Here is a 16309-nt window from a genome sequence, read left to right on the forward strand (position 1 = left end):
TACTGAATTGCTCCTTATTCACATTACACCACACCATATTGCTCTTTTTTTTCATTACACCACACCATATTGCTCATTATTCACATTACACCACAATACCATCATAATACCACACATTGGTAATGCATTTAGACACATAATACCACACAGTAATGCCCCTTACACATATGACACACATTATTAATGTCCTTATAAACATAATGCGCCTTACACATTATGCCAACCCTTATTAATGCCCTTATACACATAATTTCCCTGACACATATGCCGCACATTGTTAATGCCCTTATACATATAATGACACATATAATGTCCCTTACACATATGCCGCACATTATTTGATCCCTTATACACATAATGACACACATAGTGCCCCTTACACATATATTACACATTATTAATGCCCTTATACACATAATGACACATATAGTTCCTGGCGTGAGTCAACTGGAAGCTCTGCTAATGTCGGGTACCTATTTTTTATGAAAATGCATCTTATTTGCATTGCTATATGGCTAGGATGCACAAGCAGCTACTGCTGATTAAAATGATATGCGGCATGCCTATATACTGTGTGCGACTGTGGCTGTATCTGCATACGAAATCCTACACACAGAATATAGGCATGCCGCATATCATTTTAATCAGCAGAAGCTGCTTGTGCCCCTAGGCATACCAGATGCCCTAGGCAATTGCCTAGTTTGCCTATGCCTAGGGCCGGCTCTGGGTACTGTTGCCAGGTATCCATTTCTCTGGCCCTGAGCAAGTCCCCCTCACCAGATCCTCTCCAGGGGTGAGGCGGTGGACTTAGATGGGGGGGGCCCAAAGCATTTTGTCGCACATGGGCCCACCGCTTGCTAGTTCCGCCACTGGGAAGACCAGTTAGGAGACTATTGCAATAATCAATGCGGGAGATAATGAGAGCATAGATTAGAGTTTTAGCAGTGTCTTGTGTAAGGTATGGTCGTATTTTGGATATGTTTTTTAGATGCATGTAACATGATATTGAGACAGATTGAATGTGGAGAGCAAAGGACAGATCAGAGTCAAGGATGACACCTAGGCAGCGAGCTTGTGGGGTAGGGTAGATTGTCAAGTTTTCAACAGTGATAGAGATATCAGGTTGGTACCATATTATAGAAATAGGTTTGTTCTGTATCTTATACTCAGTTCTTGTTACTCAGTAAAACAGAGTGGGTTACTAGGGGCAGAAACAGGTCTGACAAACACAAGTGACAAGACAGAGTAAAGGGCAGGACGTACATACTACTAAGTATGCTTATAAGGTGTACGGGGGGATAATAGACCAGACCTACTGTATACCTGTAGTAGACATACTGTAATTAAGAAAACATTTGATGACTGAGTGCATTTAAGGAGACTATTTTGGAAATTCCTTATTCATTAAAACTACTTTTCTTTTATGTTCTGAAGTTGGCATTCTGGAAAGAATATTCAAAGGATACAACCTCAAGTCAAGGTAAATAATCAAGTAAATGTTTATATCGCAGAATCTCTGTCATGATATTAGTAATGTAACAGAATATATTGTTTATGGCGCTGAGCTCATTAGTTAGAGACTATCAAGTATAATGATCATCATACGTCAACAAATAATTGTATGAATCTCTTTTCGCCTTCTCTCCGAATTGTCCCAATCATATTTGTGGAAGCCATAGGGGTTTATTTACAAACTGGTTATTTGTACATGCACCACATATGCATCCTGATTTTATATGCACAGACTTGCAGTACAGATTCGGACGCATGGTAGCAGTACTGTAATTACACATTCGGACGCACAGATCTACACCAGGGAAGGTATATGCAGTGACATTTACAAGACGCAGCATCTGATTCAGAATCTGCCCCTATCAGTCCCTTACACACAAGGCCCGCCCTGCCTCCCTGTGGTAAGGAGCTGGTCTGGGCCATTCATCCTACATTGCTTAAAATGATCTGCAGGGGTGAGGGGTGACGGGGTCAGGGGGATAACTTATTGCTCATCTGGGCATCAGTTGGCACCTGCTGCACCAATGGTAGTTCTGCCTCTGAAAGTGTCTCTTTCACAACTGTACAGGAAATTCTTGAAAACAAGCAAATTTGTTTTTCCCCAACCCTGCTGGATATTGGGGGTCATTCCGAGTTGATAGCTTGCTAGCAGTTTTTAGCAGCCGTGCAAACGCATAGTCGCCGCCCACGGGGGGAGTGTATTTTTTGCTTTGCAGGAGTGTGAACGCCTGTGCAGCAGTGCGCCTGCAAATACATTTTGTGCAAAACCAGCCCTGTGGTTACTTATCCTGTGCGATGATTGCTGCGACGAGTGACGCGGTAATGACATCAGATACCCGCCCAGCAAACGCCCAGCCACTCCTGCGTTTTTCCAAACACTCCCATAAAACGGTCAGTTGACACCCAGAAACGCCCTCTTCCTGTCAATCTCCTGGCGATCGGCTGTGCGACTGTAAGCTTCGCTAGAACCTGTGCAAAACCACAATGCTCTTTGTACCCGTACGTTGCGCGTGCGCATTGCGGTGCATACGCATGCGCAGATTAGCCATTTTTTTCACTGATCGCTACGCAGCGAACAACGGCAGCTAGCGATTAACTCGGAATGACCCCCCATTATACACAGAGATACGAGAATACACTGTGGAGGAAATTTCAAAGAAAGTGCTTGTCCACAAAAGTCTTGGTCATTTCACACTATGGGGAGTATTCAATTAGTGTCGGATCCTCTCGGACAGTGAGGATCTGACACTTCAGTATTCTATTACGGACAGTTTCCGCCTGTTTCCCCTCTCATTCTGACCATTTATTTTCGCCCTCTGTATGGTCGAGAACAGACCCATTTTCGACCACAGTGGGGTCAAAAACACATGGCTAAGCAGAGATTCCCCTCATACGTGTGTTTTTCGACATTTCAGAGTTTTCGACAGGGCGGAAAAACAGCGCTTCAATTGAATATTGAAATGTCGAAAAGTGACGACTATTATACTCCTCTATACCTTCTTAGGACGTTCCCAGGGTCGGATTAACAATGGGGCTGATGGAGCTGCAGCTCCAGGCCCACCATCAAAATAGGCCCACTGCTGTAAACAGGGGAGGGGGGACCTGCTACACTACAGCATTCCTGCCAGCGGCAACCCGAGGCTCCGTCCACTTAAACCCCAGCGGCAGTTTAACTTCAAACACCACCAGATACATGGCCGCACGGTAGGCTGCAGCTGCACCAGCCCCCCTGTACTGCATAGTGTCTCAGCGCCCCGCGTGACAGCACACCGCATGATGTCCTATGTGCCGACCTCACCACCTCAATCTTATGCAGCCGAGTGTGAACTCATCTCCATGAGGGCTGCCCAGACAGCCGAGTGACTGATCCTGCAGTGCTGCTGACTGGTGATCGGGATGTCAGGTCCTGCTGGCTGCTACTGATCACCGAGCCTCAGGTAGTGCTCCCATAAAAGGTACAGCATGCAAGCACTAGCAGAAATATATATTTTGGTCAAGATTCATATATATTTATATGTGTGAATACTGTGGTTCGTATAATATATATATGTATTATATGTGTGAATACTGTGGTTCGTATAATATATGTATGTATTATATGTGTGAATACTGTGGTGTGTATAATATATGTATGTATTATATGTGTGAATACTGTGGTTTGTATAATATATATATATATATATATATATATATATATATATGTATTATATGTGTGAATACTGTGGTTTGTATAATATATATATATATGTATTATATGTGTGAATACTGTGGTTTGTATAATATATATATATGTATTATATGTGTGAATACTGTGGTTTGTATAATATATATATATATATATATGTATGTATGTATGTATGTGTGTATATGTATATATATATATATATATACTCACCCCACTTTGCTCTGCCCCCTCTCTGGCCTTCACACCATCACAGCTTTGTTCCGCCCCCCTTTGCGGCTCCATATGCACAACACTCACACACACACACACACACACACACACACACACACACACACACACACACACACGTGTGCATATATACAGTACTTGTGTGTGTGTGTGTGTGTGTGTGTGTGTGTGTGTGTGTGTGTGTGTGTATGGATAGATAGATAGACAGACAGATAGTCAGAGCGCTAGAGAGACAGATAGATAGATAGATAGATAGATAGATAGATAGATAGATAGATAGATAGATAGATAGATAGAATCCCCTTGCGTGCTCTATTCCCACTTTAGTGCACACCCACGAGTGGGAATAGCCCCTGTTTGCCAGGATTCCGGCTGGCGGCGTTGTCAGCGGTCGGGATTCCAGCGTAGGTATCCTGACCGCCGGCAACGTAACTGCAGCCCCCGGCAAGGGACTCCACTATGCTGCAGGTCCTACTCTATTGCTCTAAATAATTATCATGAAAATATCTATCACATTAGTGTTAAACTTTGGTCATGCTATCTGGTCTAAAGCTCACAGCAACTTTGCTTATAAACCGTTACCAACACACCTGTTGTTAAGCACCTAGGAAAACAACTGATACAAGCTATAATTAAGTTAAACAGGGTGCATGAGGAAATGTGATCACAAAAAGATGAATTTAAAAATGAATCTAATAAACAGAAAGCACTATTCCACGGCACTCACCTACTGTATTCCTATATTTGGGGTGCTACACAGTCTGTGACCACAGTGTTTAAATATAAATCCCAGGGGCTCTGCACTCACTATATTATCTAACAAACAGTGGCGTTTTAGTTCATGTATTGATCAATGCATTTAAGCCTACAGCCCCCGGCAATATTGTTAGTTAATGGACAATGACCTTGTCCTCTTGCATGTGATCTACACTTCATTGTGATGTCAGCACAATTGTGATGTCACTGGCTCATGGCCCCTGTAGCTAGAAAAGCTCTCCTCCAGGCAGTTTACTGCCATATCTGCCGTGAGAAGCGACAACGTTGCCTCCTGTAGCCATGCCACCACCGCGCAGCATCGACCAGAAACCACCGGGCAGCATTCTCCTGCCACCACCATCCAGCATGAAGCTGGAACAATTGCGTAAATTGGACATGGCACACCATCGCCGCATGCTCCTGACACCACAGCACCACATGAACCTGCCACCACCGTGCAGCATGAACCTGCCACCGCCGTGCAGCATGAACCTGCCACCACCGTGCAGCATGAACCTGCCATCTCCGTGCAGCATGATCCTGCCACCTCCGTGCAGCATGAACCTGCCACCACCATGCAGCATGAACCTGCCACCAGTGTGCAACATGAACTTGCAACAATCGTGCTACGTGGACCTGCCACCTCATCTCAGCATGGACCTGCCACCACATCGCAGTGTGGACCTGCCACCACTGTGCAGGATGGACCGGCCACCATCGAGCAGCGTGGACCTGCCCCCACTTCTCTGCCTGGACCTGACGATACATTGCCGCATGGTCCTGTCCTTACCATGTATGTAATAGTGAGAAGATGAAAGCTCAGGGGGATATTTAATAAGCAATTATCTCATAAAAGCTGGAAAATTTGACATTTATGTTTTCTGGAGATGTTAGTTTAAATTGAGAGAAGTATTTCTTCTTCAGATGTGGGAGGGTACGGAGAATAGATATTTATCTCTTTTTTTAAACAAACATCTCTACAATTTCCAGTGTTTATGAGATAATTGTTTATTAAATACCCCCCACAGTCTCCTGCATACAATAACATCAAATAAAAATAAATGCAATTAAACCATAAAACTGAGTTGTGTTTTATTTTATTGATAGCAAACTGTCAGGGTATTGAAAAAGTTGTGAATACAGGAGGTCTCTTTATATACTGGGACTTAGCGTTCTGGTAGTTAGGTCCTTTCTAAAGATCTAGGTTTTGGCTTTGAGTTTTAAGTTTATAATACTGGGGAAAAAAGGAAACAGAAGAGTGGAAATATGGTACACTATACAGTATAGGGAAATGTATAATCTTAAGCTAAGTACACACAATGCAATTATTGGGCAGATGTTCCAATAACTGGGAGATCAGCCTGAATTATTCTATAGTGGTGCCGATGCCCACTCCACAATACCAAGTACTGCCAGTCAGAATAATTATAATAAGCTCTGCAATCTAACATAGAGCAAATTCAAGGTTCTTGGTATACTTTTTGGCCAAAAGATACCAGCCCACCAAACAGTGTCTAGGTGACCTCGTCTCTGGTGGATCCCTAACACTAAGTTTGATTCTGGGACCCCAACAAGACTATTTAACCCTTGCAAAACTACGGCTACTTACTCAAAATGGTAAAATATGGTTTGTGTCCACTTTGGCAATCTATTGCATGCCAAAAACCTTGTTGACACAGGAAAAATACAATGGAAGCTTGTGTAAGGGATATGCATTGTCAGTGTTAACTGAGTGATCCAACTTGATTTAACTGTTTTAATACAACATGTTGTGAATAAGAAGCTGGAGCTGGAATAAGAAGTGAATAAGAAGCTGGAGCTGGAATAAGAAGTGAATAAGAAGCTGGCCAAGCAGAAGGGTGGTCTTCAGTATGCCGAATGTCGGGATCCCGGCACACCCTATACCGGCGCCGGAATCCCGACACCCAGCATACCGACAGCTATTCTCCCTTGTGTGGGTCCACGACCCCCCTGGAGGGAGAATAAAAAAGTGTGGCGCGCGTAGCGCGCCACCGTGCCCGCACGCCACGCAGCGTGGCGAGCGCAGCGAGCCCGCAAGGGGCTCCTTTGCGCTCGCCACACTGTCGGTATGCCGGCGGTCGGGCTCCTGGCGCCGGTATGCTGGTCGCCGGGAGCCCGAGCGCTGGCATACCGTACTACACCCCAAGCAGAAGGTACTACATAGAACGCTGACACCTGACAAAAACTAAACAATAATAAATAAATGTACGCACTATTCAGTAAAATTATATTCGTACACTTCAACAATTTTATGTAATGTAAAGAAACAACACAGAAACCAGTGCACAACTTTCCAGCCAGCAACAGACGGAAGGCGAATGGGACAGCACTCTGCAGCTACCCGCAGAAAAGGAGGCACATACCCGGAGGCACAGCTCTCCTGCATCTATATACTTACACAATCACCTGTAAACTACTGTATTAAAAGTCTTTATTCATATTTTGCTAGAACAACTCTGTAATAGTTACATATGCACACCCCACATGGTAATAATGTGTACACACCGCACCTATGGGAACAGAAGCCATAGGCACAGCCCAGGGCACACACACAGGAGGAATAATAATATAACCTCACTTACTCGGCTGCCGATGATGTAACTCGGTGACCACTACCATCAGCAGAAGCCGCCGCCGGGTGAACAAAAATGGCAGCTCTCCCTGTGACGCCCTCTTCTCCGCCCCTCCTGCCATGACATGACGTAAGGGAACTGCGTTGGACTTGACGGTGGGGAGTTCGGCTGGTGTGTGTGTGTTTCTGGTGCAGCTGCTTGGTACCACATAGCATCAGGATGGGTGTCCTCAAGTACTACCGCTGGTGAGAGAGCATCGGGTACATTGCCAGCGTGATATCATCTGGTGACGTCCTGTCCTGTCAGGGCATTTGTCTCCCCTCCCGGGTGATGCTGCCAGCCTGACTCTTCTCATTATACAAGAATCAGTAAGGCGCTCACTGTATGAGTCTCAGGGCTATAATGTGACACTGTGCCCTGGTACAGAGCTAGCAGACTCCAGAACCATCCACTTACCTCCCTAAGCTACTCTAATTATCTCCACACAGTTCAAACAAAATATACATGTGTTCTTTCTGTTCTCGTCTCGCTGTGTCTAGATATTTGTGCTTTGTAACGAAATCTTACAGCTCACTACTAAGCACTTTTATATGTACAGTAGCACTAATCCGCATGTATTAAGTTCCTACTGTATTTTCCTATAGTCCTTTGACCTCTCTGTTTGTCAATACCCAGTCTTGTTTTATTACTGTGTACCAAATTGTAAAGCGCACAGAATATGCTAGCCCTATATAGATAAACTAGGATATTAGATCCAGGTTGAGGGGTTCCCCTACACTTACCCCAGCTGCAATTTCCTGTAGTCCCTTCTCTCCATCCCCTGCAGTGAGAGCCATTAGCAGGGGACATGAGTATGTCCAGAGTCTTATGCTGGCCATACATCAGCTAGATGACATCGATGATTAGCAATCAGTAAGAGAATTGGTAAAAAAAAATAAAAAAAATAGCATGTTATGCAGTGCATCCAGAAAATATTCACAGCGCTTCACTTTTTCCACATTTTGTTATGTTACAGCCTTATTTCAAAATGGAATATATAATTTTTTGTCCTCAAAATTCTACACACAATACCCCATAATGAATATGATGCCACGAGCTTGGCACACCTATCTTTGGGCAGTTTCGCCCATTCCTCTTTGCAGCACCTCTCAAGCTCCATCAGGTTGGATGGGAAGCGTCGGTGCACAGCCATTTTGAGATCTCTCCAGAGATGTTTAATCAAATTCAAGTCTGGGCTCTGTCTGGGCCACTCAAGGACATTCACAGAGTTGTCCTGAAGCCACTCCTTTGATATCTTGGCTGTGTGCTTAGGGTCGTTGTCCTGCTGAAAGATGAACCATCACCCCAGTCTGAGGTTAAGAGCATTCTGGTGCAGGTTTTCCTACAGGAGGTCTCTGTTCATTGCTGCATTTATCTTTCCCTCTATTCTGACTAGTCTCCCAGGTCCTGCAGCTGAAAAATATCCCCACAGTATGATCAGAGATGAGCGGATTCGGTTTTACTCGGTTTTACTCGGTTCTCAAAACCGAATCTTATTGGCTATCCAAAACACGTGACATCCGTGAGCCAATTAGATGCCGTTTTGAGAACCGAGTAAAACCGAGTAAAACCGAACCCGCTCATCTCTAGCATGATGCTGCCACCACCATGCTTCACTGTAGGGATGGTATTGGCCTGGTGATGTCACGATCCGGGTATCTGGACGCCATTACTTACCCTTCAGATGCCTCCTAAGGCTGGCTCAGCGTTCCAGGACCGGATCCCGCTGTTCCTGAGTTTCCACATGCAGAATGTCAGAGTGGTGATTTCATCAGCCGCGGCCTCCGCTGTGCCCGCGTGGTTAAATGTGCGCTTGTCAGTCTGGCGTCTCCTGTCTCCTGTGGCCGGCGTCGCCATTACTGTTTCAATTCTCACATGGATTACAAACCAAACTTCCCTCCAAGTGTCTGCATGGGCGCAGCCATCTCGGATTTTGTCATCTGATCATTTCCACCAATCTGCTGTCTGTATTGTTGATTTGCATAATTGCCTAGCCAACCCCTTCCTTGCTGCAGGTATAAGTAAGCTGTGCCTGAGCAAGGAAGGCGTCAGTGCTTTGGTTGTCTAACCTAGTTCCAGTTTGTCTCTCTCCTGTGGTTGTCTTCCAGGTTCCAGCTCCTGTCTCCAGACTTCTGCTATAGAGACCCGCACCAGCATTCCATCTGCGGTGTAGCCTGACTCTCCGATCCATTCTGGACTCACCTGTTTCCAGCTACAACAATCACCTGCTTCCAGCCCAGCTTCCAGCAGTGTACAGCTTCTCTTAAAGGGCCGGTGTCCTTTTCTGCAGTTTACCACTCTCCACCGGTATTATTATTTCACCGCTCTCAAACAATCACCTGCTTCCAGCCTAGCTTCCAGCAGTGTACAGCTTCTCTTAAAGGGCCGGTGTCCTTTTCTGCAGTTTACCACTCTCCACCGGTATTATTATTTCACCGCTCTCAAACTCCAAACTTCATTATTATTTCATCGCTCTCAAGTTCATTTATTATTTAACTGGTTCCAGCCAGTATCCACTCCGTACCAACAACAGTCTGGTTCCAGCCAGTATCCACAGCAGCCGTTTTACCTTCAGCAGCCCAGCCTTTCCTGGAACATCAGCTGGTACGATCCTGGGTTCTCTCCATTGCTACAGTCAGGCCTGGTAAGGACTTTCCAACTAGAAGATTATAAGAACTGTCTCACACTACCAGTGCCTGTGGCCCTTGCCACCCTGTAGTACCCAGGAATTGTATTTATCCTCTGTTGACTTTTATGTTTCCTTTTACTGCTGCTGTGTTACAGAGTTTGTCATAATAAACATCATTGACTTTTATCCTGGTTGTCGTGGTCACGCCTTCGGGCAGTTATTCTACATGTTACTTACATGTCTAGGGGTCTGATACAACCTCCCAGGTTCCGTTACATCTCAGCCCCTACAACTGAGGCTGCCTCCCGTCAGCTCAGGCCCTCAGTTGTGACAGTAAGCACTGACCTAATGAATCCAGCCGGAGACCAGGATCAAGCGGCCAGGCCGATGCAAGAACTGGCAGCCCGACTTGAACATCAGGAGGCTGCACAGGGCCACATCATCCGCTGTCTCCAGGATCTCTCTACACGGCTGGATGGGATTCAAACGACCCTCCGTGGACCTGGCACGTCCGGTGCGTCCACTACAGTGACACCAGCTGTAACCCCACCCACCTTACCCATTTCCAGTCCACATCTTCATCTTCCAACGCCAGCAAAATTTGATGGATCTCCAAGGTTCTGCAGGGGATTTCTCAATCAATGTGAAATCCACTTTGAGCTTCTACCTGGCAATTTCTTCAGTGACCGTACCAAAATTGCCTATATCATCTCCCTTCTCAGTGGCTCAGCCCTTGACTGGGCATCACCTTTATGGGAGAAGTCTGATCCCCTGCTATCCTCCTATACTGACTTTGTAGCTACATTCAGGCGCATCTTCGACGAGCCAGGCCGGATAACATCTTCTTCATCTGAGATTCTCCGTTTACGCCAGGGAACACGTACTGTGGGACAGTATCTTATACAGTTTAAAATCCTGGCATCCGAACTGGCATGGAACGACGAGGCCCTGTATGCTGCATTCTGGCATGGCTTATCAGAACGCATCAAGGATGAGTTAGCTACCAGAGACTTGCCCTCTAAGTTGGATGAGCTAATTTCTCTTTGCACGAAGGTTGATCTACGTTTCAGAGAGAGAGCAACCGAGCGAGGAAGATCATCTACTCCTAAATCTTCTGCTCCTCCTCCTCGTCAACCATCTCCATCCAAGGATGAGCCTATGCAAATTAGTCGTTCCCGTCTATCTCCCGCTGAGCGCCGAAGACGTCTCTCTGAGTCTCTCTGTCTCTACTGTGCAGCTCCGTCGCACACTATCAATGCCTGTCCCAAACGTCCGGGAAACTCCAGATCCTAGCTCGCCAAGGAGAGGGCCGGCTAGGAGTAATGATCTCCTCTCCATCTCCTCATGACTGTAACCTCCCAGTGTCGCTCCAAATTGCTCAACGTTACAGGAACGTCATTGCCCTCCTTGATTCCGGAGCAGCTGGGAATTTCATAACCGAAGCTTATGTTAAACGGTGGTCCCTACCCACCGAGAGACTGTCCTCGTCCATCTCTTTGACTGCCGTGGATGGCAGCAAGATTTTTGACGCAGTCATTTCCTTAAGGACTCTTCCAGTTCGTCTGAGTGGGAGTTCTTCATTCTGAGTATATTTCTTTTTTAGTGATTCCAAGAGCCACACATCCAGTGGTTTTAGGCCTTCCATGGCTCCGTCTCCACAACCCATCAATTGACTGGACGACTACGCAAATACTGGCATGGGGTCCCTCCTGTGCTGAGACTTGTTTAGCCAAAGTTCTTCCTGTTTGTTCTTCCTTCCCCAGGTCATCTGATGTTCCGCCTCCTCCATATCAAGACTTCACGGACGTGTTCAGTAAAGCCTCTGCTGATATCCTTCCTCCTCATAGAGAATGGGACTGCCCAATCGACCTCATTCCAGGGAAGGTTCCACCGCGAGGCCGAACTTATCCGTTGTCTCTGCCTGAGACACACTCCATGGAAGAGTACATCAAAGAGAACCTGGCGAAGGGTTTCATCCGACCATCTTCTTCTCCAGCCGGCACAGGCTTCTTCTTCGTTAAGAAGAAAGACGGTGGTCTGCGTCCGTGCATCGACTACAGAGGTCTGAACGACATTACCGTCAAGAACCGATACCCTTTACCCCTGATTACCGAGCTCTTTGATAGAGTTAGTGGTGCAACTATTTTCACAAAGCTGGACTTGAGGGGTGCCTACAATCTCATCCGAATCCGTGAGGGTGACGAGTGGAAGACCGCCTTTAACACCCGTGACGGACATTATGAGTACCTCGTCATGCCCTTCGGATTGAGCAACGCTCCAGCAGTCTTCCAGCACTTCGTGAATGAGATTTTCAGGGACATCTTGTACCGCCATGTCGTGGTTTATCTAGACGACATCCTCATCTTTGCTAATAATCTCGAAGATCATCGTTTCTAGGTAAAAGAGGTTCTTTCCCGTCTCCGTGTCAATCACCTCTATTGTAAATTGGAGAAGTGTGTGTTTGAAGTTAAAACCATTCCGTTTCTAGGTTACATTGTGTCCGGTTCCGGACTAGAGATGGATCCTGAGAAACTCCAAGCAATCCAGAATTGGCCTATACCCTTAAGCCTCAAAGGGGTCCAGAGGTTCTTAGGGTTCGCCAATTATTATAGAAAATTTATACGAGACTTTTCCACCATTGTGGCGCCTATCACTGCATTAACCAAGAAAGGTGCTAATCCGTCCAAGTGGTCCGAGGAAGCTACACAGGCCTTTCACCTTCTGAAGCAACGGTTCATCTCTGCACCAGTTCTGAAACAGCCCGACACCGACTCTCCTTTTATCTTAGAGGTAGATGCCTCCTCCGTTGGAGTAGGAGCAGTGTTATCCCAGAGGGCCAAAGATGGACATCTACATCCTTGCAGTTTCTTCTCCCGGAAGTTCTCCCCAGCTGAGCGCAACTATGCCATTGGCGATCAGGAGTTGCTAGCCATCAAGCTCGCTCTGGAGGAGTGGAGATACCTGTTGGAGGGAGCTTCCCACTCAATCACCATACTTACCGACCACAAAAATCTTTTATATCTCAAAGGCGCACGTCTGAATCCTCGTCAGGCCAGATGGGCACTTTTCTTCTCTAGGTTTGACTTTAAACTCCAGTTCTGTCCGGGTTCTCAGAATCGTAAGGCCGATGCCCTTTCCCGCTCATGGGAGCAAGAAAATGAGTCCGAGTCTGCAGACAAGCATCCTATTATTAATCCGTTGGCATTCTCCACGGTAGGGATGGACTCTACGCCTCCACCAGGGAAAAGTTTTGTTAAGCCAGTTCTAAGGAAGAAGCTCATGCATTGGGCCCATGCTTCCCGTTTTTCTGGACATACAGGCATTCAGAAAACCCTTGAATTTATTTCTAGGTCCTACTGGTGGCCAACTCTGAAGAAGGACGTTATGGAATTTATTGCCTCCTGCCCAAAGTGTGCCCAACACAAAGTCTCCCGCCAGTCGCCTGCGGGGCAACTGGTTCCATTATCTGTTCCCCGTCAACCTTGGACCCATTTGTCGATGGACTTTGTTTCTGATCTACCTATCTGCAACAAGTTTAATACCATCTGGGTGGTAGTTGACCGGTTCACCAAGATGGCACATTTCATCCCTCTCACCGGTCTTCCGTCAGCTTCCAAGTTGGCTCAAGTGTTTATACAAGAGATCTTCCGACTTCACGGTCTTCCTGAAGAGATCATCTCGGATCGTGGAGTACAATTTGTAGCCAAATTTTGGCGAAGTTTGTGTCAAGCCCTCCAAGTCAAGTTAAAGTTTTCCACGGCTTACCATCCTCAGACCAATGGTCAAACCGAGAGGGTGAATCAGGACTTGGAGGCCTTCCTCCGTATATATGTGTCTTCCTCTCAAGATGACTGGGTTCAACTCCTTCCTTGGGCCGAGTTCAGCCACAACAATCAATACCATTCCTCATCTTCTTCTACACCATTCTTCATTAATTATGGATTCCACCCTAAAGTCCCAGAATTCCAACCGCTTCCCGCAACTTCTGTTCCAGCAGTGGATGTCACCTTGCGTCAGTTTTCAAATAACTGGAGGAACGTCCGCGCAGCCCTGCTTAAAGCCTCATTCAGGTATAAGAAGTTTGCCGATAGGAAGCGTAGAGCGGTTCCTGCTCTCAAGGTGGGTGATCGTGTGTGGCTGTCCACGAAGAATTTGAGGTTGAGAGTTCCCAGCATGAAATTTGCACCTCGCTACATCGGACCCTTCAAGATTGAACAAGTCATCAATCCTGTTGCCTACAGGTTACAGTTACCATCCTTCTTGAAAATACCCGGGACATTTCATGTTTCTTTGTTGAAACCGCTGATCCTGAATCGGTTTCATTCCGCACTTCCTCCAGCTCCCAAAGTTCAGACTCAACGGGGAGTCGAGTACGAGGTGGCCAAGATTTTGGACTCACGTTTCCGTTACGGTCAGTTACAATACCTCATTGACTGGAAGGGCTATGGTCCTGAAGAACGCTCTTGGACCAATGCCTCAGACGTCCATGCTCCTGCCTTGGTCCGAAATTTCCACGCAAAGTTTCCTTTAAAGCCTAAGAAGTGTCCTGGGGCCACTCCTAAAGGGGGGGGGTGCTGTCACGATCCGGGTATCTGGACGCCATTACTTACCCTTCAGATGCCTCCTAAGGCTGGCTCAGCGTTCCAGGACCGGATCCCGCTGTTCCTGAGTTTCCACATGCAGAATGTCAGAGTGGTGATTTCATCAGCCGCGGCCTCCGCTGTGCCCGCGTGGTTAAATGTGCGCTTGTCAGTCTGGCGTCTCCTGTCTCCTGTGGCCGGCGTCGCCATTACTGTTTCAATTCTCACATGGATTACAAACCAAACTTCCCTCCAAGTGTCTGCATGGGCGCAGCCATCTTGGATTTTGTCATCTGATCATTTCCACCAATCTGCTGTCTGTATTGTTGATTTGCATAATTGCCTAGCCAACCCCTTCCTTGCTGCAGGTATAAGTAAGCTGTGCCTGAGCAAGGAAGGCGTCAGTGCTTTGGTTGTCTAACCTAGTTCCAGTTTGTCTCTCTCCTGTGGTTGTCTTCCAGGTTCCAGCTCCTGTCTCCAGACTTCTGCTATAGAGACCCGCACCAGCATTCCATCTGCGGTGTAGCCTGACTCTCCGATCCATTCTGGACTCACCTGTTTCCAGCTACAACAATCACCTGCTTCCAGCCCAGCTTCCAGCAGTGTACAGCTTCTCTTAAAGGGCCGGTGTCCTTTTCTGCAGTTTACCACTCTCCACCGGTATTATTATTTCACCGCTCTCAAACAATCACCTGCTTCCAGCCTAGCTTCCAGCAGTGTACAGCTTCTCTTAAAGGGCCGGTGTCCTTTTCTGCAGTTTACCACTCTCCACCGGTATTATTATTTCACCGCTCTCAAACTCCAAACTTCATTATTATTTCATCGCTCTCAAGTTCGTTTATTATTTAACTGGTTCCAGCCAGTATCCACTCCGTACCAACAACAGTCTGGTTCCAGCCAGTATCCACAGCAGCCGTTTTACCTTCAGCAGCCCAGCCTTTCCTGGAACATCAGCTGGTACGATCCTGGGTTCTCTCCATTGCTACAGTCAGGCCTGGTAAGGACTTTCCAACTAGAAGATTATAAGAACTGTCTCACACTACCAGTGCCTGTGGCCCTTGCCACCCTGTAGTACCCAGGAATTGTATTTATCCTCTGTTGACTTTTATGTTTCCTTTTACTGCTGCTGTGTTACGGAGTTTGTCATAATAAACATCATTGACTTTTATCCTGGTTGTCGTGGTCACGCCTTCGGGCAGTTATTCTACATGTTACTTACATGTCTAGGGGTCTGATACAACCTCCCAGGTTCCGTTACATCTCAGCCCCTACAACTGAGGCTGCCTCCCGTCAGCTCAGGCCCTCAGTTGTGACAGGTGATGAGCGGCGCCTGGTTTCCTCCAATGCCTGGCATTCATGACAAAGTGTTCAATCTTTGTCTTATCAGACCTCTGATCGCTCAGTTTAGACGGCCGGCCAGCTCTAGGAAGAGTCCTGGTGGTTCCGAACTTCTTCCATTTACAGATGATGGAGGGCACTGTGCTCATTGGGACCTTCAAAGCAGCAGATATTTCTCTATACCTGTCCCCAGATTTTTGCCTCAAGATAATCCTGTCTCGGAGGTCTACAGACAATTCCTTTGACTTCATGCTTGGTTTTTGCTCAGACATGCACTGTCAAGTGCAGTACCTTATATAGAGTAGACAGGTGTGTGCCTTTCCAAATCATGTCCAATCAACTGAATTTACCACAGATGGAGTCCAATTAAGCTGTAGGAACATCTCAAGGATGATCAGTGAAAACGGGATGCATCTGAGCTCAATTTTAAGCTTCATGGCAAAGGCTG

General features: G+C 46.6%; 1 protein-coding gene across 1 annotated transcript in view; it reads left to right on the forward strand.

Annotated features, from left to right (window-relative positions):
* The window catches only part of PRRG4 (proline rich and Gla domain 4), a 61986-nt gene that overhangs the window by 30074 nt on the left and 15603 nt on the right, over nucleotides 1-16309 (forward strand). The window contains exon 4 of the mRNA XM_063944476.1: nucleotides 1435-1480. Coding sequence (XP_063800546.1) covers nucleotides 1435-1480 — 46 coding nt within the window. The remainder of the gene's footprint in view (nucleotides 1-1434; nucleotides 1481-16309) is intronic.

Source organism: Pseudophryne corroboree, chromosome 11 (genome assembly GCF_028390025.1).
Source record: "Pseudophryne corroboree isolate aPseCor3 chromosome 11, aPseCor3.hap2, whole genome shotgun sequence".
Lineage (NCBI taxonomy): Eukaryota > Metazoa > Chordata > Amphibia > Anura > Myobatrachidae > Pseudophryne > Pseudophryne corroboree.